The sequence below is a fragment of the Colius striatus genome, chromosome 1, assembly GCF_028858725.1.
Source record: "Colius striatus isolate bColStr4 chromosome 1, bColStr4.1.hap1, whole genome shotgun sequence".
In the NCBI taxonomy this organism is placed as follows: domain Eukaryota; kingdom Metazoa; phylum Chordata; class Aves; order Coliiformes; family Coliidae; genus Colius; species Colius striatus.
The window spans coordinates 143645526-143673217 of NC_084759.1; the positions used below are offsets into that span (position 1 = coordinate 143645526).

Consider the following 27692-nt stretch of genomic DNA (forward strand, 5'->3'; position numbering starts at 1 on the left):
AAGCTGAAACCATATGTTTCCTGTGGCTGTCGGTTTGTTTAACGAACCGCAGCAAGATGACTGGATGAGCAGTGACAGTCCTCAGCAATACAACAACTTCACTGCAACATTTACTCAAACCACGGCATTTAATATCCCAAATTTCACTTGATCCTCCAAAATATAAAATGACTCGGTTCTGGCTTATCGTCTTTCTTTCAAGAAATATGAACAAACACCAGTCAGCTAGCTTAAAAGTCAACAGGAACAAAGACAACTAAATACATAGCCCGAGTAGACTGGGGATGTTAAAGGCAGCACTCAGTGAAACAAAAAAATATGGAACTAAAAGGTGCCCCTAGATGCCTTGTGCCTATGGACTTACACCTTTCTCCAGTGACTTTTCACACATTAGCAGTAAGACTCATCTGAAAGCATATTTGGAGACATGTTCAATTATTCATTAACAGCTATTTAAAATGCTGTACTACAAGAAACAACTGGGGAAAAAAAAAAGATAGGAACATGTTCATGTTGCATTCATTACAAAAAGGGACACCCCTTTTTGTAATAAATTAGCAAACACGATAACTTTTAAGCAATTATTATGCCCACAGCCTAAAGAAAAAATAAATATTATTTTGGTACTTATCTGTATAAATTGCTGCCTTTATTCAGAAGGAATGTTGAAATATTTCAAGCAGTTAGAAAAAGTATAGAATCTCTGTGAGGCAACGTCAGATTAAGCAGAATATAAAATTAAGCTTCAGTAACCATCTGTGTACATTTTGAGGAACAGGATTTGCTGTCCTTCAAGTGGCTGAAATTCTTCTGCTTAATTTCTCATCCATATCCCTGCTCTGCAGCTCTGATTGAGGAGGAGGCAGGAAGAGATGAAGCTCCATTAGCATCACTTGTCAAGGATCAGACACATCCATATTCTTTTTCTTCTAACTTTAATCACTACCAGTTTGCTGGGCTGTTTATGATTTTCTATCTGTTGCTACTGCTCAGTCACACTCTCCAGTCTGTCTTACACATGTTCACTTTTAACTGATGCTGAGGTTTTGTCCCCACAGGCCACTACCTGCTTGGCCTGCAGTAATCAGATTTTCAGGAGTGCCTGGGACCCCATGGGTTCCTGCAAGAGTACAGCCCGTGGTCAGTACTGTGGAGAAACTTCAGTACTTTTACACTCTGTATAATGTTGGTTACTTCTAATTGCTTCAGAACTGACATCAGAGCTTCAGAATTATGATCTGTGTAGCACTGGAGAAACCAAATAAAACATAGGTTCATGTCACTTAAAGCCTTTACTGCTGGAGTGTTGTCAGAAGGAGAGTACTGGTGGTCAACCAAGAAGTTTTACACTGGTTAGAAATAGAGATTCTGTGTCATGCTTATAGCTAATGATGGCATTATTTTAAGAGATAAATCAGTTTTATGTTTCCTGTGTCCTTGTAGTTCTAAGTACCCATGCAGCTATGAGTGCTACAAGAGGATCTCAGACATCTCTGCCTCAGATTTTCATATGTCTTTTGACTAGCGAGTCTCGTTAATATTGCAAAACCCTGTCCTTGTTTTATTTACAGATGGTAAATGATGTTACATTAAGATCAACATGTAAAATTTTCATGTTCAACATCTGCAAGTTAATTATGATATAAAAGTCTCCAGAAGCTCCAGTGCGTTGCCTGGTAGGCTTCTGAACAGAAGAAACTGAAACTACCCAGGTATCTTTTTCACAGAAGAGACCAAAACCATTACTGATGCCTCAGAGATGGTTTCAGTCTCATCTATTCAAAAGACACCTGGAAGACGGAGAGGATATGGGGAGAAAGAAGCAAGCAGCACCAGTTTTAAACACTTCAGGGAAACCATCTCTTGTTTCACAGGCAAAAGTTGTTTTAAATTTCTGAGTAGTGCAAATTTTTATTTAAAGAGAAAAGAAAAAGTTTTTAATGTGCACTGATTAAAAAATGACAATAAAAGCCAGACGTTCTTTCTAACATTTGAGATCCCAAACTCGCAAAAGAACTGCTAGGACACAGAAGAAAGGATGGGTAGAATGAAATACAAGGAAACCAACCTGAAAGGTAGGATGATGAAAATTATTTATTTACCTCTTTTTGAGATAAGGTTCCCATAGCTACCTTACCAAAAAGCGGCTTATGAAGGGCTAATCCCAGGGTTTTCCAGATGTGTAGCCAGCAACTTCCTCTTAGGAGGATGATGCTCATTTCTGCCCACCTTTCCTCTCACCTTCTCTCACACATATGTTCCTGCAAGGCAGTCCAATAACACACTGCTAATCAGCAGGGGTGCATTTTTAATTAACACCAAGGCGACTACTCTAATGAGAGAAGACTGCACCTGAAGATCCTGAGGCTTTTCACTGCTTTGGAATAGTCACTGCTGCAATGAGCTAGGGATTTTTATTTTTAAATGTATTTGTTATTTTTAAATAAAGGATCAAATGAAGAGAACTACTAGTTTCACAGAATCACTGAAGGCTAATTGCTACAACCAAGAACAAAAGGCTCTCTTAGAGACATATTCAATGGTGCTGGAATTCTCCATATCAGACACACGGATCACCTAGCTGCAAATGGAGTGCTCCAAAGCACTGCCAAATCAATCACTGCATCCAGCCCTTCAGGGCTACATTAAGGATTATGCATTCAAATAGTGCCATGCTGTTGTCAACATTTCAGGAAAAGAAAAATGTCATGCCTGGCTAAGCCAAGAAGCTTGTGAGTGACCACAGGCAAGACTCGTAGGGTGGCTGCACCTCCACAGCTGCCCGGTGACACCACTCATCTAACTGGGATGAGCGCAATGTTGGCAGGTGAAATACCCGACTGATCCTCAGCTGGATACAATACAGGGACAAATCCTGAGAGTGTGGACAAGGACTTCCTCAATCTCATGCTGAACATTTTAACTGCTCCACAGAATACAAAGCTACTCTTGGGCTCTGCAGCTTTCATTGGGTCAGAGAAGTTTAGGGATCCCATAAGAAGGCAGTGATAAGCGTTTGCTTTTTACTTCCTGGGACAAGCTGTTTTATGGATACGAACCTAGGGACTTAAATCCATGCAGATTCGTATAACTGGCACTGCTAATGGCATACTTTACTTTGAGAGGCTTCCTCCCTACTGCTCTGAAGGAGAAGGGCTGGGGAAATCCCATTTGCATGCATATTTCAGGATAATCTTCTCCAGCTTGAACTCACACACTGAACATCAGATTTTAACATTTAAATGAGGTGTCTAAACCACGCTTGTTGTAATTAAAGTTTAACAAGTTTTTAAAGCAAGATTTTAAGTTTTACATGAATATTTCACCATGTGCTGCTGTACTATGCTGTACCAAATACATTACGCAACCTGCAGATGCTTTTTGTTCAGCCAGATATTGCAGTTATCCAAGACACAGCAAAGCAGTGACCCGTATTGTGCCCTAGCAGAATGACAGCCCCTTAGAGCTGCTATTGGCCTTGCAATACAACCAAGAGGTTTGAACTTGTAAACCAAAACTGTGGTAGGTCCTTGGAATATGAACAGCAGTGGAACAGGCTGCCCAGAGGGGTTGTGGAGTCTCCTTCCTTGGAGGCCTTCAAGACCCACCTGGACATGTTCCTATGTGACCTGATGTAGGTGAACCTGCTTCTGCAGGGGGGTTGGACTAGATGATCTCTAAAGGTCCCTTCCAACCCCTACCATTCTATGATTCTATGATGTTGAAAACATACATCAATTTATGTTATGTACCGTGAGGATATTTAATATTCTCACCAATGACAATTACTCCAGGAGCAACTACTCAGAAGTCACACAGCAGCCAATCCTACCCACACCAGGTAATCAACACAGCTTTCAGAGAGATTTCTCTTTCCTTCCAGGAGAGATTTGTTGTACGCAACCACCATAAATAGTGAGATTTAAGCTTTCCTTAAATAAAGTACCTAATATCCCCTTTGTGGGAGGTATTTCTGCAAGAGGACTTTCTCCTTCCCAAGCCTCATAGATGCTGTTCATCAGTTCTCATCAGAAGACAAGGTTTTAGTATCATTACCTCTCTTGAGGGACAGCTCATGGATGGAAGGGAGAGAGAAGCAGGGCACAAGAGAGAAGAGTATGGAGCCTGAGTACAGGACTCTGGAGGGGAGAACTCCCAAACCTCTTCTGCCACCCTGTGCCACTGCTTCCCAGGTGCTTGGAGATGCAGAACTGCTGAACACCCAACCAACCGTAACATAAAAATAACAATTAAAATAGGACCTAGAAGTTCTCTGTTGCTCTTCCTAGAAGGATTCTGGGGCCCTCTCAGGATTTTTCTACAGGCAATCCCTAACTTTCTTGGTAAAGTGAGTCTTGACATAGGAAGTTGCATCCTATGGAGGACTGAGGCTGTTCCATGAGAAATAATAGCTACATAGCAAATGAACTGGATAAAATGAATACATCAAAGGGCAAAGTATTGATGGAATCACTTGCAAATGAATGGAACCCATATTGATGAGTCCATTACTCTGTTTCAACTGGTTTTGTGCTAAATAATAGGGCAGTTTTGATTAATACAGTGATTACATTGAATGTCAATCTACTTAATATTTTATTTCTTCATATTCTTGCCTCTGTTCCAAGGACCACAGCTTGTTGAGCATGAGTAACATGCACTGAGAGGCTGCTGTACCAGGTTTCCAAAACAGCAGGGTGCACCACTTGCCTTTCATGGGCAATGCATGCACTGCTGCTGCAGTTTTAGACTACTGGGGGGGAGGGAAGGATCTTCCTGAGCTGGAATACTTTCCTAATGTCGTATAAAAGAGCGGTAAGCATATCCTTCAAAAATGACAAATCTGCCTGCACTGATACAGTCTTCAGAAAGTCAATCTGACAGCCTCAAGGAAGCAATCCAAATAGCTACATCCTCCTCTTCCAAAAATATAATGTCTCAAGAAGTTATGATTCCCCCCCACCCCCGCTCACCAACTGACTAAACTACTTTCCAAAATCAGGTTAAAAGTGCAATATAAATGTAACACAGTGATGGGGATAAATCTCATTCATTAAACAAATTGAACAAAGTTATACAGGCATCACTTCAATTATTTCACAGGCTGGAGATGCTCATAGAGAGGAGCTCTCCACACACAGGAGACAGCAAGACAAAAATTCCCTTTGATATCAGTAGAGGATGAAAATCTGACTGGCCATTGCCTGTGTCTGCTCATCACAGCACGCTGGGCTCAGCAGAAAGATGCACATGCATTCAGACACGCTCCCTACTATTTCAGTATGTAAATCAGCCTTTCCAAAGGGTAACCATGAAGATGCTCCCTTAGGGAGCCTTATTTTATAGCACTGTCCATGAATCGTACTGCATAGCAACAGTATATACCAGCTATTAGACAAGAGGGGCAGTACCTATTACCGGGACAGGAATTGCCATATGAGTTATCACCATCACTGCATAACAGGAAGCACTCTGAATCCTCTTTGGCATTAGGTTGACCCTTCGGTGATCTAGGCAGACACTGATATACAGCACAGAACCGCATTTGCAGCTCAAGCTACTTAATCAACACGTGGGATCGCCTGAATGAGATAACCTGATTGTTAACTCAGCCTTCCAACTAAATTTAACCCAGTAATACAACTGTCATGGTTTAACCTCAACCAGCAACTAAGTACCATGCAGCTGCTCTGTCACTCCACAACCCTCATCCCGAGTAGGGCATGAAGGAGAGTGCAGGATAGTAGGTTGAAATAACAACAGTTTACTAACTAAAATTACATAAAAGATAATAAAAAATCAGAACCATTTTAATGAAAAATGATATTAAAAAACCAACAGGGAGGAAAAAAGAAAAAAATCCAACCAAGTGCTGCACAATGGCATTGCTCACCCTCTGCTGACTGATGTCTGAGCAGTGATCCACCCCTTCTCACCAACTCCCCCAATTTAGATATTAGGCATGACATTCTATGGTGTGGAATAGCCCTTTGGCTACTTCAAGTCAGCTGTCCTGGCCATGCTCCCTCCCAGCTTCTTGCTCGCCCCCACCTTCCTTGCTGGCAGGGCAGGGTAAGCAGCAGAAAAGGCCTTGACACTGTGCAAGCGCTGCTCAGCGATAGCTAAAACATTCCTGTGTTATCAACACTTTTCTCAACAAAAATCCAAAATACGGCCCTGTACCAACACTTACTAGGAAGAAAATGAACTCCATCCCAGATGAGACCAAAGCAACAACGTATGGCAACAACAGCTATTAGCTGTCTTACATTAAATCGGTATTTTTCAAAAAGGAAACTACTTTTCTTTACAGATGCAGCAAGGTAAGACAGAAGGCAAAGAGAGATGCAAGACTTTCCTCCTGCTAGACAGGGCAAGTACTGTGGAGAAAGATGAAGTTTGCACTCTTCTGAAGACTATCTGCTTCTGTCAGAACGAGACCTCTGAGACCTCTTCCACGATACTTCCTCTTGCAAACAAAAAAAATCACCAAAAAAAGGTGACAGGCCCTTAGAAAACCCTCTCTCTTTTGTTAACACTGCAATACAAGAGGGAAAGATTAAACAATAAGAAAGCTTATTTTGAAAATTATTTTTGAACAAAAGCATTTCACGTATCAGTGAATTAAGTCTTTGAAAACTGTCAAAATCTGTTCCCTGCTCCCATCAACAAGGTTTTTGGCATGATAGTTCAGCTGAGTCTTTTTGTACACTTAAGTCTCACCAGACAGGCCAGTCCTGATCAAGCCACACATCTCCCTCAAATTTGTCATGAACAGTTACTGCAGCACTGGAGAGGAAGAGAAGAGCTGCAAGTGTCACCACTGCACCAAAATGGCTAACTCAGTCCTCACGCACTGCTACAACAGCAGGACAATGCTTGCAGCCCATTTCAGAAGCCACCCATTACCTTGCAGGACTATGTGGTACCTGCACTGTAGTGTTAGAATCAGTTGTCAGTTACAATTTTTTTAAAAAAAACCTATTTGCTTTAAGGATTTGTGACAGTGTTGTAAAACTCTTTTACTTTCAATGTCACCAAATATCATCCTTGTGTTTGACAATCCCCTTTTCCCTTATAACATGAAAAAACTATAAGGTCTCTTAATGGTTTTATCCCTTTCTCTACAAGCAACTTTGCTTTTCCAAGCAGTAATCTGTATTTCAGTTTTATCATGCTTTTTTAACCTCAAGCTTTGTATCTGGGCTATTTCAGTAGCCCACCAAACAAACAAATAAAATCCACTAAAAGATAACCCTAAATTAGAAAGAAACTTATATTCATTGCCTCCTATTCTTTACTCTCATCAAGTCATTTCCTCTGGGTCCAACCCTCTCCCTTAACAAGGGGCAGGAAAGTCACACACCCACAGAAGCCCACAGATAAACTATTATCACTCTTCCCTGATTGCATTAAATTCCTCCTTTTTGTCAGCATATTTTACTAATCAGTATTCTGGGTAGCACAAACATAAAGCTGTCATTCTAGGACTAAGAACAAAAAGCCAGCACGGAGCCTCTGAGTTCTCACAAGAAGTGACACAGTCTTCTGTCTTGCTCCATTGGTTGAAATTTGGCTTGCTTCTCAGAGGCACCTCAAATAGTCAAATCTTATGTTCAGACATACATATCTGAACAACTTGAGCTCTCTACCTTTAAAACTTTGAAGAGTTGGCATTCATCCCAAACCAAAGCAATACATGTTTTACAAGGTTATTAAAACAACCTTCCTGCTCAGGCTTGAGCCTGTGCCCTCCAATTTCCTTCTCCACCTCGACTTATCTTCCTCCAATTGAAATCACTGTTACAGCAGATGAGGTTTATCAAACAAAACCAGAAGCTCCTACGTCCACAGCTCCAAATGAACTCAAAGGGAAGGCATTCATTTGCACTCAGCTCCTCCCTTTCCCATTAAAGTAACAACTAATTTGGTAGAATGTTAGTCCCCAGTCATCCCACTATGCAGGCTGAAACCACTCAGCACTGAACTGTCCAACTGTACATGTAAACAACTGCAGTTTTCATAGCCAATGCTATCACTGCCCTGTACAAATAACATTTTTTTTCAAGAAGACTGCAGGAAAGACACAACATGAAGCTTCTCAGGACGTACAACCAAAGCCATGCCAGGATTAAGATTCAGGATTTAAACTCCCCTACTATGCCCTATTCTTCCAAACCCAAATAATGCTCCTACATAATGCGATGTAAAAACTCTTTCCTTCCTCTCACAACTCCCAAGAAATCTGAGTTTTCCTTTTCCATAAAGCTTTGATGTGATCAGATGCATTCTCCTGAGGGCAGTTTGTGAAGGCACCTGCCTGGAAGGCACAGACCTCTGCAAGGAAGAAAATCCCTGCGGTAACAACCTGTGCTGCCTGCAGGAAGCAATTCATTTTTGTGCATTGGATGTATGCCCAAATGTCCCAAACTGACCCAGAAGGAGGAAATGACCCACCATCACCACCAGGTCAAGAAGGCATCTCAGTACTGATTCTCCAGTTCACACAGCATTTGCTCAGCTCTTCTCATCACCTCGCTGCAGCTTTGAATGCTGCTGACTAGCAAAGGCAGGGGTTGAAACTGCTATGCCAGGGCTTGTTCCAGCTTGGCAAATTCAATTAACTACAGCAGAAAAGTTCTTCTCTGACAGAGTCAAATCTTCTTTGACTAAACAAACGAAATCAACTGCTCTTTCTACGAACTGCGTTTCTACCAAATTATGTTTTGTTCTCAGTCTTAAATACTTTATCTCCTGTCTCCCCACCTTTTTTTTTTAAGGTGTAGAAGATACAAAGCCAACACAAAATGAGAAGATATAGAGGATCATACAGCCAGCATTGCAGCAAGTCTGTTAGCTCCCAAGAAGCAGTGTAGATGCCACATGTTGCAAAAAGTCTGGAGACCACAAATGGGCCATAAAGAGCATGGCTTCTTAAACTCACCACTCATTTTAAATGTAGTTAATAACACAGCTACCTAGAAGAATTTGATGCATCATCATTGACTATTCATTTGATTATGAAAATTTTCTTAAGTAAAACCTTTTCAATTTTAATCTGTTCCTCTTAAGGTAATAAATACACTTCTGTGAACCTTCTTGTGTCACCTCAGTGACAGAGTTTTAGTGGAAGAGAGCCAGGAGATTCTCAGTTTTGGCAATTTAAAATTAAACTGCATGAAAATGTGAGGCTCCTCAAGCGGATTTTGAGGGTCCCATGTAGCTGTTAGGACCTAACACTGTTGCACTGTTGCATTTAAAAGGAAATACAAAGTTTTTCTGCTGCTTGAAAGGAGCTAGGTGAAGCTGGATGAGCTCGTTGCCAAGGCACATATTTGATGGCTGAACTATCACATGTCTCCAAAGAAAATCACCAGCATCAGCTATCCCAAGATGGCTAGATTACATGTCAGGCCTTGACAAGCCCTTCCTTGGCAAAGTATTTAAACTTCCCAAAATGGCCAGGTAGGGCACCTAGGAGCCTGTATTAGAAGCAGGAGCCTGTGATCAAACTGCCCACTAGGTATCAGCTCTAGTCTTTATCTAAGAGTTGGGTACACCCTCATTTAAATTAATAGTATTGACCAGGAATGTCACTTTTCCAGGCCTCCCAGACTTCTTTTGCCACCCTTTGGACAGAGACCTCTGCTGCAAGCAGCCTTCCCTTAGCAAAGGTGCTTCACACCAGCTGCAGAACTGCCTCTGAGAAAAGCATTCTTGATCTCTAAGGAATATGGATACTGTTTTTACCTCTCAAGATGAAGCCTGAAGTATCCTACCCTTGAGCAATAAATATAAAGGCTGAGAAGAGGTAGAAGAATTGACCTAAGCAAAGCCACACCACTGGTGTGGTTTCCCCAGGCAGCCAGGGGCTGCTCTGCAGGAGCCACGAAAAGACTTTGGAGGAAAATCTGGCAGAGGGACAGGCTACCACCACCTGCAGCAGAGCGCTTTTACAGAACCAGGCCGCCACATCAAAGGCAATTTTTTAATCCATTTAATTCCCTCCAAAATATAAATCCTCTCTTCACAGCTGCCTGCACGGAAGGAAAGCCCTCCTTTCTCAGGCAGTGCTGGCTCAGGCGCAGAGCAGTGAGTGAATCCAGGGCAGCAGGGAATCAGAGGTTGTCGAGCTGCTCGCCAGCGAATGGCTGTGTTTCCACGTGCCCGGCAGTGGGCATGGCCAGGCAGGGCCAGGTAGGGCAGACAAGCTTGGCAGCCCCCGCTCTTATGCCAGCCCCCAGCACCATGCAGCGCGCCAGGGCTGGGAGTGAGTTGAAAGAAAAGGTTAATCCCAGGAACAGCCAGAAATACGGCATGCCAGTAATGAGAGCACGAGGCCCCAGGCAGCTTGCCAGCTTTCTGCTACTGGCTGGCAACCGGCAGAAACAAAGAAAAAGTGTTGGAGGCAAATGCTGATTTGCAGGAAGGGTGCCGAGATGCCTGGGATGGCGACAGAGGCAGGCCTTACTGGTATACTACATGGGCTGTCATGTTTGGGGGTGAGTGGAAGGTGCCAGATTCTTTTGGCAGCCACCACAGCCTTAATGTGACAGTCACTGTCAGTATATTAACTCGCCACAACTTGCATTACCAGCCCCGTATTCAGTGATGCGCATGAGTACCTGCATGGCTACAGCAGCCACACCAAACACTTCCCTTAATAATAAAGAAAAATGCACCCTAAGAGTCTTAGGAAGAACTGGATCAACCAACACCTACCCTACCACCACACTCCTGTATTGCAACAGGAGAGGAGCTGGCTAAACAACTGGGCAAGACAGGACCGAGAGAAAGGACTTCTTAGTTCAGGTAGTCCTGTTTTTTTTCCAGCTGGAAAGAAGAAAAACTGCAGAGGCTTTACTCATTATTTTTTCTAAGTCCTGCAGTAGGATGTTTTCCTGCCCTCCAGACCTGGACTACTCAGCTCTGTGCTACCTGCAGTAGTTATACATAGAAATAATCCATTAGCAACAGTCAGGTTAACACGCAGCACATAAATAGATGATACTTGTCAGCATGTCTAAGCCCTACAGGTTGGTTAGCCATTTTATTGAAGAGATTCTGCAGTGGAAACACTGCAGGCAAGTAATACTTTCTAGTCTGGATTACAGGGGCAGAGTATAATTGACTGTTTTTTCTGTTCCTCAAGACAAAACTTCAGCATAGGTACAAAATAATAACAACAACAACAACAATATATCAAATGAAGGCTCAACATTATTTCCTCTCCTATCTGTGCCTGATATGCATATGTATCAGAATAAAAGCAAACAGCCTAAACACAGTCAGACACTGCATTTCAGAGAGTTTGGGAGGGGGCTGGAGAGAAGAATAGAACATGCTTGGGGGATGACTACGTGTGTTCTAAATTACAAGCATTTTAGAAGACAGTAGCCCATCACTAACGATATTTGGATGTCCAGCTTGCCTGGGGGAGGGCAAAAGGGGAGTCCTCCTATTAATAAACCCTGTTTGGTTTTGAAATTAAGAGCTCAAATACAAAGGCTCAGCAGTTCTCAAGAAGAAAACTCCAACTTTTTCAGCATGCAAGCTGCATCCCTTCTCCTCAAAAACATGCTGTTAGAAACAGATGGCAGCCTGCAAGACCTGCACATCCTTTGTCTGGAGTGGCAAACTAGGCCCTATTGCCCATCAAAGTCAACCATCACATTGTGAAGCACTGACCCTAACAAATCCATTATGTTTCTTTCTACCACAATGCTAAACCAGACAAAATGAGTCAGACTTAATAGGAAAGGGCAAGGGATTTTAAATCCCTTTCCCTCTATCCCCAAAAAATAATGACAAGAGGGGGAATCTATGTTGACCCTTTTCTTACAAGTCCCAACAAACCCTGCCTTTATGGCTGCCCATTTGGGTCAGGCTGCCTGAAGAAGGATGGATTTGGGTTTGAAGCATTTATGTGGCACTGTGCAACAGCTTTGAAGTCAGCACTCTATGTCAGTCAAACCACTTGCATAGTCGAGAGTGAATATCCCGAGCAGAAAAGAAAGGTCCTTATGCTAGCTGAATAATTAGGTCTGATGTGTTTTATAGTTTCTCAGCCCTCCCTTCCTAGCTCTGATGAAGTGTTATGCAGACACACAGCACAGAAATGGAGAAAGCTCTCCATGAGTAACTGCAGGTTTTCCTCCTGTGTCAGATGAACCTAGGCAATGGAAAAAGAAATGTGAAGAAATAGCAGCTCATATCAAAGAGCTGCTGCCTTCAGTCAAGAGAGGAAACACCAGAAAAGCCTGCTGAGGAGGTGATGGACAGGCTGCTTGTGTGGAAAGGATCGAAAAGCCTTTTCCCTGCTATGGCTATTTGGTGTATCTTAACAGACAAAAGGAAACACCCATCACTGGTACTGTCACCAGACACTTCCCAGCAAGGAATACTTTTGTCCAAGAGAAAATATCTCAATAACAGTGTGTCCAGTTTATAAGCAGCACAAATACTTTCATCTTGCATATTTACAAAACAAGATACAACAAAAAAGTCGGTGTCCTCAGAGCAACAGATCGGTTGGGTTCTTCACACTTTCATAGAAATTGCCTCCCATCTCCCTTTACTGGGGGGAGGTTTCTTCAGTTAACTGGTTTTCTTCAGCATAAAACAATCTCTCAAGGACGTGGCAACTACGACGCTGAAATTCAAAGCACTGAGATCAAACACGTGAAGCTGACGCTCATTACGGCTAAATTATGTCACCTATCCGAAGGCTCAAGCTTATTATTTAAGACAATACAATAGTCATTAATCACAGCCATTGTGAATCGCTTGAAAGGCATTCAGAAAGCTAAAGAATACAACAGAGATTTATTATACTACAGTGCCAGATTTAATTACATGGTTTTCTCCTCAGTATCTCGCCGCTTGTAGTTCACCACCTGTTTGCACCAGAGGACCCGAAATAAAGATACGATGAGAGGGCTTGTGCTGAGCTTTTGCTACAGCTTTTGCAGCAAAAGACCAGTGGGCGAAAAGAATGGACTGTTTCGAGGGCAGCTGGCAGACAAATCACTTGTGTAAGCTATTGTTTTTCTTCTGAAGTTTTACATTTCTAGTTCCTTTTCTTATCTATTTATCTGCAGGAAAAGTTCACCGTTGAGCCCATTGCGCCAGGAGAAACAACACTCTATCTTCTTCCTAAAGCTACAGCACAAAGCTCCGTGTCCTCACCAACACAACAATGAATTTCAACGGTACGTCTGTCTGCTGGCAGCCTTCTGAGTTTGCATTTTCTTCTATAAATATTTAATGTAGAAGAACTGTTCATGTTACCCACTCTGCCCAAAGTGTTTTGACAGCCATGCTCACCACATGACAATGATGCTCTATTTAACACTGCAGCTGCAGACAAGAGGATTTGGTTTCAGTTTTATACAGTATTGTGAAACTGATGACCTCCCACAAAATAGACCAGATAATATGTTTTTAAGGAGCAGACTTTAAATGCACCAGCAAGACAATTATCGGTAAGCCACTGAAAGAAAGGAAAACAGAGATTAAAGTCCTTGAATGCAAGAGTTTGCTTAAATTTAGCTGCAAGCCCTTTTTTTTATTATTAAACATACCCAGAAAGTGAAATTGAAAGACAATCAACCCTGAAAGAGCTAAGTAGCTCCTGAAATGGTTTCTCTTAAGGCTAGAATCATTTCCAAACTTTCTGGACCGTGAATTATCGTGAGCCCTCAGAGACCTCTACACGCTTTTACCAAGGAGTTAATTGATTCTGCTCAAAAGAAGAAGATGGCTCAGCAAATCGCTTGGCTGGCCTCAAGGGAGGCCGCTTGGCCCTAGCTTGGCCCTGACTAAGACTCAGCATAGTGTAGCAGCGACTAACCAAGAGTCAGTCTTCAACATCTGAAGAGCACAACATTTTTTTCAGGTAGAGAAAGTTCAGGGTAACAAAAAGGCTTAAATAACCCAAATGGTTAAACCCATGCAAAACAGCTCTGTTACTATTAGCGACATGGAGAGGCATTTTAAAATACTCACTTTAACATGAAATCACTTTGCTTGGAAAAAATATGGAGAGATAACATAAGAAAGAGAAACTGAGTCAGCAGCATTTATCCTTTCTGATCTGCCCCCCTGCTCCAGCTCCCCAGGGCCCTAAGTGTAATCTCAGTTACCATGGGGCTCATTAATGCACTCATCTATTACAAGCTTGCTGGAAGCATGGTTTGATGCCACTTTGGTATGAGCAGTTTAATCAAGCGTGGATTGCCAGCCTCCCACTGCCTTGCAATGCAATGTCATTTCCTTCTAGGTTGTTTCAGCGGACAGATTCAGCTGAATATTGCCAGTTACTTCTAAGACTACTAAAAAATGCAGAGTAACTATCCATCACTTGCAATGCCCTTTACCAAAGTTACTCAGAACTTAATGCACTTAATACCTTTTTGACTCCTTATATATCATTAGCACTTTAATACATCAGAATATTGTTTGTGGTTCTTAACTATGTTATCAGAAACATCAGAATTGCTTTTTAAAACAATAAAGCATGAGGATGAGCTGGTTTGTTTATAAATGTGGGAAGGGGGAAGAATAAGAAGGAAAAAGACAGTAGAGAACCGGTTGTATCTGCCAGTTACTGCATTTTGGAAAGGAAAAAAAAAAGTGTTTGTCCATAGACAATGGAAAACACAACATGCAACAGCACCAACATAGCCAAGCTCCTATATCCTTTAATTGAGCTTGAGGAAGGACTGGGACCTAGCAAACAACCATCTTTGCTTTGCTATTTATTGCCAAACGTGGCTTTGCTCCTACTGCGTGTTATCACATTGTAGATGCTGTAGCAGAATTGCTCCCCTAACAAATACACCTCATTGGAGGCTGAGAAGGAAAGACTAAGGAAGATGGCCTTAACACAGCTGTATGGTTTCACAGGTATGGGTGAAGTGCACTAGGAGCTATGTGACAGGATGCCAGGACAGAAACCATGGTCCTCTCATCTGTAGCAACTTTTGCTCACACGAGCCTGTCAGTTCTGATCTTCTGTCCTTCCCCCTCAGTACCAGGAGCTACCCTTCATTCTCTGCCCCACCAGATGAGCAGGAGGCACTGCACCCTCTGCCTGGATCCCAGCCACGTGCCTGCCAATTAGTCTGCCAGGATAGCCATCGTGGAAGGGCCTCCCTTGCTTTATAAAGTGCTGCTGCTTTGCTTGTTGCCTTTGTAGTATTGGAAGGTTAATTAGGATCTCTGCTCTAGCTGCAGGGACTTCAACAGAGAGCGTTCCCATATCTTTTCAATTCATCTCTGACAAAATTAAATTGACCTATGGTCTCAGAAGTTGGTAGATAAAGATACAGATTGTTTTGAGGGCCTGTTTTTTTAAAAAATAAACAGGTCTAGCGTGATCACATTATCAATTGCAAAAGCTGAGCTTTGAGTGTGATAACACTACACTATTAACAACACAGATGGTCTCCTGCTTAGCATAGATTCCCTTTTAAACTATGCAGTGTATCACAAGCAATGCTGGGACACAGTCAGAAGCCATTGCCACAAAATGCTGACAAAATATTAACCAGTAACTGAAACTCAAGGCAGATTTTGAATTGCAAGTAGTTTTGAGATCTTCAACACTATCAAACGTGATATGTCTTGGACACTCCACTGCGATAATTGCTGCAAGCAATTAATTCTCAGCTCTGGGACAGACCTAAATCTGTGCCTTTTCTCCCTGGCTCCTGGACAAATGCCTCTTGCAGCATTAGCACAGACCAGCAGGCAAGAAGCGTGAATACATCCAGGCCCCAAGACAAGATGTTTTCTCATTCTTATTCCCACTGAAAGCACAAGAGCTGAACTAATCAGGGCCCCAAGCCCCTGGGTCATAGCCAGGGCACCCACACTGGGGACCTCAGCTCCTTCTCACCTGCTGACAGGGACAAAGCAGGGCTGAGGGGTCCGAGCTCATTAAGTCAGGAGTTTTCATGGGAAGTTCAGCCTACATTGAGCTAGAGGTTTGAGGGGTTTTTTTTTTTTTGCTGCTCTTGTTTTTAACAGTGTGTTAGACGGAGAAATTTTAAACAGGGCTCTCTCTTTCCCTTCCCAACTCACCACCCTGTGGGTAACACCAAGAGTAAAGAAAACAAAGATACTGGTGTAGAAATGACACTAAGTTATTAACCAGAACTGCTATTGTAAAAGTTAACATCTCCCATCATCATTCCTCTTTTTGCCAAGTACGACAGCAGACCACAGCTACAGCTGCCTCACCCTATGCAGATGTTCGTATTTACAGAGGAAAAAAATGATTACTTAATAGCATTCCTTACACTGGGATTCTTTAGCTCTTAAGTCTTTCCTTGATTTGAGATAGAAACACTAGACTACACATCCCTGCTTGAATTCAGAGAGTCAAACAACATCTGTTATCACACTTGCTGGAGCCACAAAGAATCAACATATTTGTAAATGCTAGTAAGACAAACCTATCTTGAACAGCATCATCTTGGGAAAAGGCTAAACACCTAATTCCTCTGCGAATAGCTGCTATTCTGATTTCCAGAGATAAATACTCTCCCTTAATAGATTCATAACAATAGTCATTAGAGACAGAGGTTGACAACCCGAAAAGGGATACATTAGAGACACTGTACTACCATTCTTGCTGGCCTTGACATTCTTGAAGTGCTTTCAAAGAAAAACATACAGCAGAACACACCTTTCAAAGCTCTGTGACAGAACATACATCCACCATCAGTCGTTTTACAAAGTATCTGGTAGTTTTTAAGCACTGTGAGTTACGACCAGCCATTTCATTGTCATATGACTACACAGAATCTTAAAGGTTTCGGTGGTTTTAGTGTTTCGTTGGTTCTGTTTGGATTTTTTTTCTTTTAAAGAAAATGCAATAATTCTGCCCCAAATACTTAGTGCTGCTTATATTTACATTTTTATACTGGGAGAATAAACAGGGTGAGAAAGCACAACATCTACATTACAAAAAGTCCCTTCATCTCTGCCACACTAGCCATCATCACAGCTGAAAGTCTATGTTAACAGAGCTGTTGTTTTGGTTTTAAGCATAAAATTGTTCTTATTTTAAATTCGCATCAGAGTATTGCTCAGCATAAAACAAACAAGAATGTCAAGTGGGAATACTGATGGAAAAATAGTATTGTGCGAATAAATAACTAACCAGCAAATCCGCCCCTCCCTCAACAATGAAAAGCCAAATATTTACTCAGTTGTATATTGCATTCTTTGCTCAAATACCTCACAGTTTGAATTTCAAAAATAAATGTCAATTCTCTTTCTTGAGCGTCTCACGGGAGACTGGAGGGCCCAGCAGAAGTTATTAACTGTCTAACTACATTCATCTCAGCAGCAACCTGGAGAAAAAGCAAGAGGTGGGCTCCTAAATCAGAGATTTGGGCTCGTAAATCGGAGATTTGGAGCCTCCAGACTGTTTCCATACCAGTGAGAACCTGGCCTCCAGAACTTGTCGGACCTACGTGGATCATGACACTTTCTCCCAACAGGCTCCAGCTGCATCCCAAACTTCAGCCAGTACAAAGTAGACTGCTTGGCCCATTTCATCAGTATTTCATTGAGAAGTTACAAGTTAAATGAGAGCTTGGTTTCATTGTTTCATTACAAAGAACTCTGTCTTTTAGTCACTAGAGGCTCAAAGCACCTCTTACATCTGGGCAGTCCTGTGTAAGGAGCATCCCTGGTGATACTTGCTTTTTTTCCTTGTAACTATAGTTACCACTAACACAGGTAACATTGCTTTAAGTTGCATGCCAATGAGTTTGTAAGTGAAAATAGCTATGCATGGAAATGAGCAGAGGTTTATATAGATGCTAAAGGGAAAATGCAAATTTATACAAATAATCTCAGTCATCCATAAAAAGCAGCAGTCACTACACACCCATGACAGTTGAGCTTTGCCTTTTCTTTAATCCTATCATTGTTTACACAGAATGGTGTTTCAGATTAAGCCCCCTTACCCTTCCACATGTTAGTCTTTGACATGACAAGAGAATACCAAGAAAGGGGCGGACAGAAGATTCTTCTAGCTTTCATGCTGTGCAGCCTACCACTCCCACAGCTTCAAAGCATGATTTGACTCCGTTTGATATAAAGATGGCTTTTAAGAAAAATTGCTACAAGGTCTAATGCAGTTTGATGAATAAGATGGCTGCCAAGCAAAGCTGAGTTTGTGCTCCAAAGAGGATGGGCAGGAGCTCACTCTACAAGACTGACATATTTAAACATTGCCTCTGAAGCAAAACCTCACATCTTGAAGGAACATGGCTTCAAGTTTCCAGCCAGGCACGTTCATCAAAACTAGGACACCCTAATGAGAAAGTTCTCAGCTAAAATACAATGATCAGGCAGCTGCGTGTAACTATCTTTGAGAAGGTAAATTGAGTTGTTTATATTCTCATACAGGTAATGTAACAGAAGCTTCTTCCTGTCACACCAGTATCTGACATCTCAGCAGTCTGTCACACATTGGTCATCTCCTCAGTGTGTGTCTTTTATTGTGATGACCAATCACCATTTCTTCCCTAATTACTTTTGAGATTTTTGACAGTGCTAACATGACCAAGATACCACACTGAAGGCTTACTGTTTCCTGAACAAATTTGGTTTTCCTCGGTGTAACTTTTCCTACCATACAGGGTTTCTTTTTCTATTTTCTAGTCAAGAGGTGGATAATAGGGAAAAAAAAAAGTAGGTGATTTACTCTCACAAACTTCATGTAGCTTCACATATTTTCACTGCTACAGTTTCTCTCCCTACACATTGATGGCTGAACAAGCTGCTTGTAATCTTTTTCCCACACACGTAAGTGGTGCTACGTGATCTCAAATAGCACCAGACAAACACCACAGCATTCACTGGATCAAAGCACACATGCTGGTTTGAGTTTTTTTCCCCTTCATTCACATTTCTCGTTGACTCCAACCCTCATTGCAACAGATCAGCCACTGCAGTGGGGAGCGGTGTGCCAGCCACGTATCCCACGTCAACCCACGCAGAGGCTTTGCAGACTGTACGTTTGCCAGCATGTTTCAGGGACGAGCTGGCATTAAGGACAATTTGATTAGTCCATGACAAGCAGGAGAGAGAAGGTAGGCAAGAGAGCCCTGATACCCTTGTCCTGCTGGCTTGCATGCATCTCAGCCTCTCCTGAAGCAGCTCATTTTGGATGTATTCCTATGGTGAGCTCTGTGCTGGCACAGGAGACGTGAGCAGGGTGTCAGAGTGCTGGCACAGCTGCTATGGCACTGGGAAATCACTCTGGCAAGGACAAAGGCTTTGCAGGCAAACAGCTGAGCAGAGAAATCAATACTACAGTCACGCACTGCATTCTGACATATTTAAGAGTGCCTGCTCTCCTGTTTTCAAAGGGGGAGGTATTGCCTTCTCGCAGATGCCACCATCCTCCAGTGTTGGGAGGATCACCATGGATGTCAAAACAGGTGCCCCTCCTCTGGCAACAGAGACCTTCATCTTCATCACTATCTCTCCTCACACTCCCTACCAACACCCAGCCATGGTGAGGCCTGATCCAGCACTGCCATGCTCTTCAGGACATGTACACATTTGCCTTTCACTGCTCTTTGCCCAAGGAAGGTGACTGTGGCCTCGGGGACACCATCTCCCCCCAGTCACCGCATCACTAAGCTGCCAGGATGAGGCCAGCAGTGACTTCAAGATGATGCTCAGGAATAAGATTGGATTGGGTTGGATTTAGGTTGTTCTTATAAAGGACAGCAGCTCAGTCATTCTGCCTGCTAGCATTTCCAACTGCAGTTTACACTACATGAAGGAAAAAAAAAAATCTAGCTACAGCAATATTAACAGACCAATTACTAGGATTTTCACTCAAAAAAAAACCCCCAACCTTTCACATACAGTTGTTGGCAGGGAAACAGGCTCTGAGAGTGCAAGAGGGTTTAGTCTTCCTAAGTGGAAATTAAAACAGCAGCTTATCTGGCAAAAAAGTACAAGAAATTTTCTTTGGTTTAGCATTACTGAGTCAGTGCTATTGATAGTAATAATGATGTTTTTCCAACACAATCAATAGCTTATTTTCAAAGGAATACAGTACAAAATATTTCAAAGGAATATAGTACAAAAACCTTATAATCTCTCTAGCATATATAACATACTATTACTAAAGCATAATAATATATCATAGCCATTAGCAATTCCACAAACAGTCTGTTATCCAAGAAAGCAAGAGCTACTCCTTATTAGAGGTTACTGTAACTGGAGACAATATTTGTCAATAATATTGACAATTCTTTATAAAAAGCACTGTTTCCTTTGGCTGCAGAAACCCTCCTTCAGGAGCTAAGTCTTTAATGTATAATTCAGAAATCTACTTTAAAAAAATCTGTATAGTTTTACAATGGAATTCTGCTTCTACCCAGTGGCCAAAAAAAACCCCATGTTTAAGAACAAACCATTACAGCAACTGTCCATGCCACCACTTTTGAAGATGTAGAAGAGAGCTGTAACACTATTTCTATTTCAGCATTGAGATGAGGTTGCATGGAAGCAGGGATGATCTTTCTAGTCCCTTTAACCAGAAATATGACACTTTACTTATGTAGACTAAGATCAAAGGAATTATTTTCACATGAACAAAATATTAACTCAGCTTAGATTTTTATCAATCAGGTTTCCTAAATGCATAACCAGTGTTTCCGTAGTTATTTTGACAATGTACAAAAAACAACAGTAACTTCAGTAAGCCAGCTACTCCATCTGGTCCTTCATTTATGAGACTGGCCTATTCCAGCCATAAAGCCAGAAGATTTAGTGCTATATTTGAGCATTGCCTCTTAAGGAGGGCAGGAGAAATGCTTGAGTCCTATCCTTCCCACAAGTCCTATAATGATCATAAATCCTAAATAATCTACCACAAGTGCTTCTGAGGAAGAAGTTGAGTTTTGTTAAATTGCGCAGTACAAGTAATCTCCTCGACCCGTACCACTCTTGTCCGTATCCCAGTTATGTAACCTAGACTGTCCCTCTAAAACTGCTTTGTGCAACTCTGGACTGTACTTAAAAATGAAAAGCAAAACTCCTGCAGCCCACTTGTCATTTGTGGCAACTAAGTCATGAACAGGAACTGCAACTTGGTCAAGGGAAATTTCTCAGTCTATCTCCAGTAAATTAGGAAAAACCGCAATTACTGTTTTTCAGAGAAGCCATATACACAAGAAGTACCACTGCAGCAATGCCACTAAGTTTTCTGGCACTTCAGGTGACTTGGCACAAAGGAAGCACAATGGAGAACCATGAGGGCTGCAGGAAGACTCTGCAAGGCGTGAGCAAGGTGCTAAGCGCACACAAGGGCAAAAATGTCTTTCAGCTTTCTAAAAATAAGAGCCTACTAGATAAGCAGCAGGCTGCAACGCACCCTGTTTGGTTTTCAATCTGATGAACTGAGTAACATTTCACTGGGAGGAAATTAATTACCAATATCTGTAGGGAAACAGCATGAGGCAGAAGTAGTGTTTGTTTTCCTCCAGCAATTCCAATGATCATGACCAATAAGCACTCTCAGCTTTGCTCATGGTAAAGAAATAAAAAATTATCTTTAAAGTAACGAAGCTCTCTACAACTTTAAAGTATACATTGAACCAGCACAGTATGATAGAACATCTTTATGCAATGGCAAAAACTAGATAGTACAAAATATGTTGCTAGACAAGATACAATAACTAGAACGTCTCCTTGGTATAAATATTGCCTCAAGACTATACTTATGTGTGAGGAAAAAAAGATCTAAAACTTCTCATGTCACACAGCAAGAGAGCTATCACAACTTGGCCACTACTCATGTTCTGAGATGCAGAGAACATCATCCAATGTGGTCCTTCAGGCCTCGGCTGCCATGCTGGCTTACAGCATCCTCTCTCCCTCCAAACTGCTCCAGCAACAGCATCCTCAATGGAGCACAGACCAGTCCTTCCACATGGAAACAATACACTCATCCCTACTCTCTCTGCTTTCCTTGGAAGCACTAAATTATTTCCCCAATGAAAGATATTTCATTTTCTTTTTGAGTCATATGCATCCTGGACTTTAGGAAACTGTAGTTTATGACACACTGTAACAAGATACTACAGAATTTAATATGCTCTCAAAATGTAAAAGCCACTACAGCCAGAAAAATGTCATGCCTTGTACATACACTTAAAGTTCATATGACAAAATATGTAATTAAAAACAACTTAATGAAAGAGTAAATCTTTTTGTTTAAAGTTAAATATATATATATACTGTAGCGAGTTCATTTAAGCACACGCAATTCCAAAGCTGATAACCTCAAAATAGTTTTACCGGAAAGAAATAGGCATGAAGATGAAAGTGAACTGAAACATATTTTCCATCAGCCCTGAACTTCAGAGAAAAGCTCCTTTCATCCTGTTTTAGTGCAGCTCAACAGGGCACAGAAACCAATACTGAAATTTTCATGCTTTTCAAGATATTTCGCATCAAATAACCTGCTTTGCTTTTCTGACCTCTCCAATTATTAAGTACCAGGAAATCCTTAGGAAGTTTCCTTTCCTCCTTCAAATCCCTAGAGAGACCTTTTTTTCTTCCATCCTTGACTGAGAGCTTTCTAGTAGTGTTTTGACAGCATCATAATCCATTTGCTACTTTACTGCTTGCCTGGATATGCTCCCAAGTTGTGCAATAGATAAACAGCTTTTTACTTTCAAAATTCTTTCACTTAAAACCCAAAAATGAAGCTGGGGCTCTTTAGCTTGGAGAAGAGGAGACTGAGGGGTGACCTCATTAATGTTTACAATTCCATAAAGGGCAGGTGTCAGGAGGACAGAACCAGGCTGTTCTCAATGATGGCCAACGATAGGACAAGGCGCAATGGGTACAAGCTGGAACATAAGAGGTTACAAAGAAACACAAGGAAGACTTGCTTCACTGTGAGGGTGACAGGGCACTGGAACAGGCTGCCCAGATGGGTTGTGGAATCTCCTTGCCTGGGGACATTCAAAACTCACCTGGACAAGCTCCTGTGTGACCTACTCTAGGTGGCCCTGCTCTGGCAGGGGGGTTGGATTGGATGATCTTTCAGGTCCCTTCCAACCCTTAAGATTCTGTGATTCTGTGACAGCTGTGGAATAAGTATTTAAAAAAAATGGATAGATTGGCACCAGAAAATCACATACATTAAAAAAAAAAAAATTCTAAGCAAAATTAACCATTTGTAGGGCAGAAAATTCTCACCTACAAAAGTTATTTTACACACTGAGCATCCACAGGAAAAAGAACTATAAAGCAAGTCACTCTGCTCTAAAAGCATGTCAAGATCTTATACAACTTGAAAACCTTGACTTTGTTTCATTTTGTGAACAGACCTAACATCACCACAATAAGAATTAAAAATATTGTTATTCACTTTGCCTCCCAGAGTGTTTTTGAAACAGTTCACTTCATCGTGCATGATGAAGTAGACAGGGGCTTATTTATTTATTATTATTTTCATTTTAACTGCAGAGGTGTTACAGGGAAAGAGATTTTGTGCTTAAGCCATCTGGCAATGAAACCCTCCACACAGGGGCAGGTCCCAGGCTGTCCCCAGCAAAGGGAAGGTGCAGGCTGGGGAGCTCCAGATGATGCCAGATTGAGGTGTTGGGGAGCTCCAGATGATGACAGACTCATCAGCAGCTACTTAGCACACCACAGTACCCCAGTGAGGTGTCTGTGACTCAACCGATCACCAGTTGGAAGATTAAAATCCCGTGAGAATTTTGCAACTTCTGCTTCTCTGTTCACAGGAGAGGCCCCGGGGCCATCAGGGTCAAAGAGGAGCTCCTCTCCTCTTGTCTCCTCTCCTGCCCCTCAGCCCTAGCACAGCTCCATTCAGTCAGACCTGGCTTGAACAAGGCACTTTGTGTACTCTAGCTGCTAAGGGATTCATGGCTTTAGAAATAAACAGGTTCTTGACTATTTTTTTTGCTAAATTGGAGATGACCTGTGCAGTGTCTGAAGTCACAGCAACTTCTTACTGATACCATGACCTCAACCATGTCTTTATGCACAAGGACAGCAAGATGGAAAACTATCACACCTATATAATCCAATGCTGAAAGATCAAGATCCTTTCATCCTACATTTTTAGAAAGAAATAGCCTTCATTTGTGGGTTTCCTGTGATACAACAGACTTTCTGTTCCCTCAAGCATCTTTCTCCCCACCTATTTTGGTAATGAACTCAATCTTAGTAGCTTGGGTATTCTGAAACTTGCAACACAGACGTATAGATGGGATCTCGCTGCTGCCTGCCTACAGTGGCATTAATACTCCCCAAGCTTTAACAGAAATGTTTTCTCAGCTACATCTAAAAACAGAGTTATTTTTTTTCCACGGCAGCACTATATTTGTGGCTCGCAGCACTCCCTGTTCCTCCCCAACATTTCCAACTGCTGAGCTCCCAGCTGATAGCAAAAAGCTCTTGTCACGAGTCCCTAAAAATATAACATTGCTCAGCAGCAATATTCAGTCCCATCATACTTCTGTGACTCCACTTCTTCCTCTATCATATCCCAACCCTCTTAGTGGTGATGCCTCCCAAACTGGCATTACAAAAATTTTTGTATGCACCAACCATACTGCTGGACTTCACCTAGCTTCAACTAGTTACAAAGACATTTCTACGTGTTATCTCCTATTGGAGTGGGGGATAGAAAATAATTTTCAAAAGAAATCCCACTTGCTTTAAGAATAACTACTTGTGGTAATTTATCTTTGAAGTTGTTCACACAGTATTGTTGTATCATATAAACAGACATATCCAAGGTGTGCCAAAATGTCTTTGACTGGAAAAGAAGGAGATATGCTTTAGCTTTGAAATCTGTGTAGCGTTGCTGGAGCAGTCCAGCCAAACCTACTGAATGTCTGTCCATAAAAGATGAGCCCTGTAGCCCAGCTCCTATGCTGCACTAACCTGTCGCGCTCAAGCTGTCCTTGAGCAGTTCTCCCCAAGAACACGCCTGCACACCTCGCCGGGCAACAGAGCAGAAAGCAGCAAAAGACAAATTTGGAAGCCTGGGTACTTGCTGAGGAGGGCAGAGCCCACCCACTGCTTTAAAAATAGTTTCTTTTCAGATAGAAGAGTTCCAGATGACTCAAAGTTTAAGTAGCTGAAACCCCAATAGGTCATATTATGCAAATCGAACGCTGTACGCCATCAGCTGGAGATGGCTCACGAGCCAAAAGCTCTCTACTGAAAGCAGCAAAACTGAAAACACACAATTAAAAGCACACGTGGCTAATGCTTCAGCTTTGAGATCCCAGGGCTACCTCCAGCGTGTGCTGACTGCAAAGGAAAAAGATTCTCTATATTATGATAAAGCTTCTTGGAATGCCAGGTACATGTATCCACCCCTTTTACAGGTGACAAAAACATGAACTTCAACCACGGTACATTGATCAGCAATATAGATCATCAAGTCTTCCTCTTACACAACCAGAAAGTAAGGTATTCCCTGATGCAATAGCAGCAGAGACCTTGCCAGGATCCCACCACAGAGATCTCCCACAGCAGAGGTCCTCATCGTGACAGCTACCGCTGCCTTCAACTTCAGTCTGCAGTGCAAATGCATAGGAATGGTGAAACATATTGCACTTAAGTACTTTCAAACTCACAACTTAATGAGGAAACGTTCAGCTTCTGTACAATTAAGCCCTGTTATTGAGCTTACAGTTGCTCTAATTTTATCTGTAAAAACCTGACTTGAACGCTTTCTTTTACATAAACAAGAAGAATGCTGTTTATGAAGAAACACTGCCTTTTCCCAACGGAATCCTCTCACATCCAGTCATGAACCCTTCAAAAATAAGCATTTTAGAAAATGTGCTAGATGCGGTAGTGATGATTTTGTTCTTTGATTCTGTAACATTTTAGCGGATGGAGGGGGAAGGAAAAAAGGATGCAGGACGACTCTTTCTGAATATATGATGTGAATAATTAAACATATGATTCCATTAATTTATTCCGTTCTTCCCAGATCCCTTCCCCCCATCCTTTCCAGTGCAAACAGGGAAGAAAATGCAATTGCCCTGGCAGAGGCACCTTCGACGCCCTAACCCTCCGTACCCTTCTCTTTACGGTCGCGCCCCGCTGGCCGCGGCCGAGCCCGTGCGTCCCTCGGCCGCGAGCTGGCGACGGCTGCCTTTCCCCTTCCACCACAAGCGACCAGAGCCAACGGCGGGTCGGCGGAGCGCGGCCTGCGGCGGCCAAACGCCCCCCTCCCCGCCCTCACCCCCCACCTCCCGCCGCCGCTAAAGCCGACCTCCGAGGGATGCTCTACCAGCCCTCCGGAGGATGCTTTATCCTTCAGAGTTGCTCCCTCCCTGCGGCTTCTGATGGCTCGGCGACCCCCCTCCCCCTTCGCCCCCTCCTCAGGGTCGGGAGGAGGGAAGCAGACATTTTGAAGCAGCGGATCCCCAAAACCCGGCGGGCCGCGGCAAGCGAGCCGCAGCGGTGCGGTGCGGGGTGCGGGCGAGGCCTGGGCGCCGCTCACCTGCCAGCTCGTCGGGCTCCAGCCCGCTCTCCGCGTCGATGCCGCAGAGCACGAAGTAGTGGGCGAAGCGGCAGGGGGCCGCGCCGGGCCCGGGCGCGCCGCTCCCGCTCATCCCGCCGGCAGCTCCCTGCGGCACGGGGCAGCGCGGGGCAGCGCGGCTCTGCGCGGCGGCGGCGGGGGGGCGCAGGCCGCGGGCCGGTCACTGCGCGCCGCCCCCCATCCCCGGCGGTGGGCGGGCGAACGGGCACCGAGCGGCAGCCTCGGCGGCGGGCGGGCGGACGGGACCGAGCTGCAGCCCCGGCGGTAGACGGGCGGGCACCGAGCTGCTGCTCGAGCGGCTGCCCCAGCAGCTCGGGCAAGCGGGCGGGCAGCGGGCGGCCCCGCTGTCAGCTGAGCGGGGCGGAGCGGGGCGGGCAGTGGCGGACCGCCCCCGCGGGGCATTTAAACCCGGGGCGCCCGCGGCACCGCCTCTCCACGCCCCGCTCCGCTCCGCGGCCTCGGCGGGGTGTTTCTCGCCCTTATCGACGTTTTGGGTGCGAGAGGTGTGGGAAATCTTCTTGGACCATAGCTTCCTCCTCCCTTTGTCATTCCCACGGTGTGAGTAGGGAAGGTTGACTTTTAGTTAAATAAGAAAAGAGGATGGTGCTGCTTCCCACCGCGGATGCTACGCCCCCGCAGGAGGGATGGCCCAGGCCACTCTGAGAGCTTTCTGCGGGAATCCTACCACGTACAGGGCTTTTTCTTCTCCCGACCTGAGTGTGGGAACAACAATCTCCACCGCCCACCCCGGAGAGGCGCGGGGAGCTCCTTCAGTGCTTCGTGACTTATGTTAATCGCACCGCCTTAATTTCTAGGAGGGAGCAGTATTGCTTTGCTACATTGCACCGTGATTCAAAGCAAGAATTTAAAATGATGCTTCATTCCCAGCTTATTCAAGATTTATTAACCATTCTACCTCGTCCAGGGAGAAATCAGAATAATTGTATCCCCATTGTTAAAACCCCTCCCACCATTCTTACCCGATGCTATAGTACTGGCAGATCTGTTCGGGAGTGGCACCTACTTTTAAAGGGACAGAGATGGTTCTTTTGAAGTTTGGAGATTTTTCTTCTCCAAACTGGTGAGATCCCTCCTTATGTCA

The 27692-nt window shown here is 43.3% G+C and overlaps 1 protein-coding gene across 1 annotated transcript in view; it reads right to left on the bottom strand.

Moving 5' to 3' along the window:
- The window catches only part of DENND5B (DENN domain containing 5B), a 118360-nt gene extending 91689 nt beyond the window's left edge, over positions 1 to 26671 (bottom strand). The window contains exon 1 of the mRNA XM_062010335.1: positions 26552 to 26671. Coding sequence (XP_061866319.1) covers positions 26552 to 26663 — 112 coding nt within the window. The 5' untranslated portion in view covers positions 26664 to 26671. The remainder of the gene's footprint in view (positions 1 to 26551) is intronic.
- Between the last annotated feature and the right edge of the window lie 1021 nt (positions 26672 to 27692).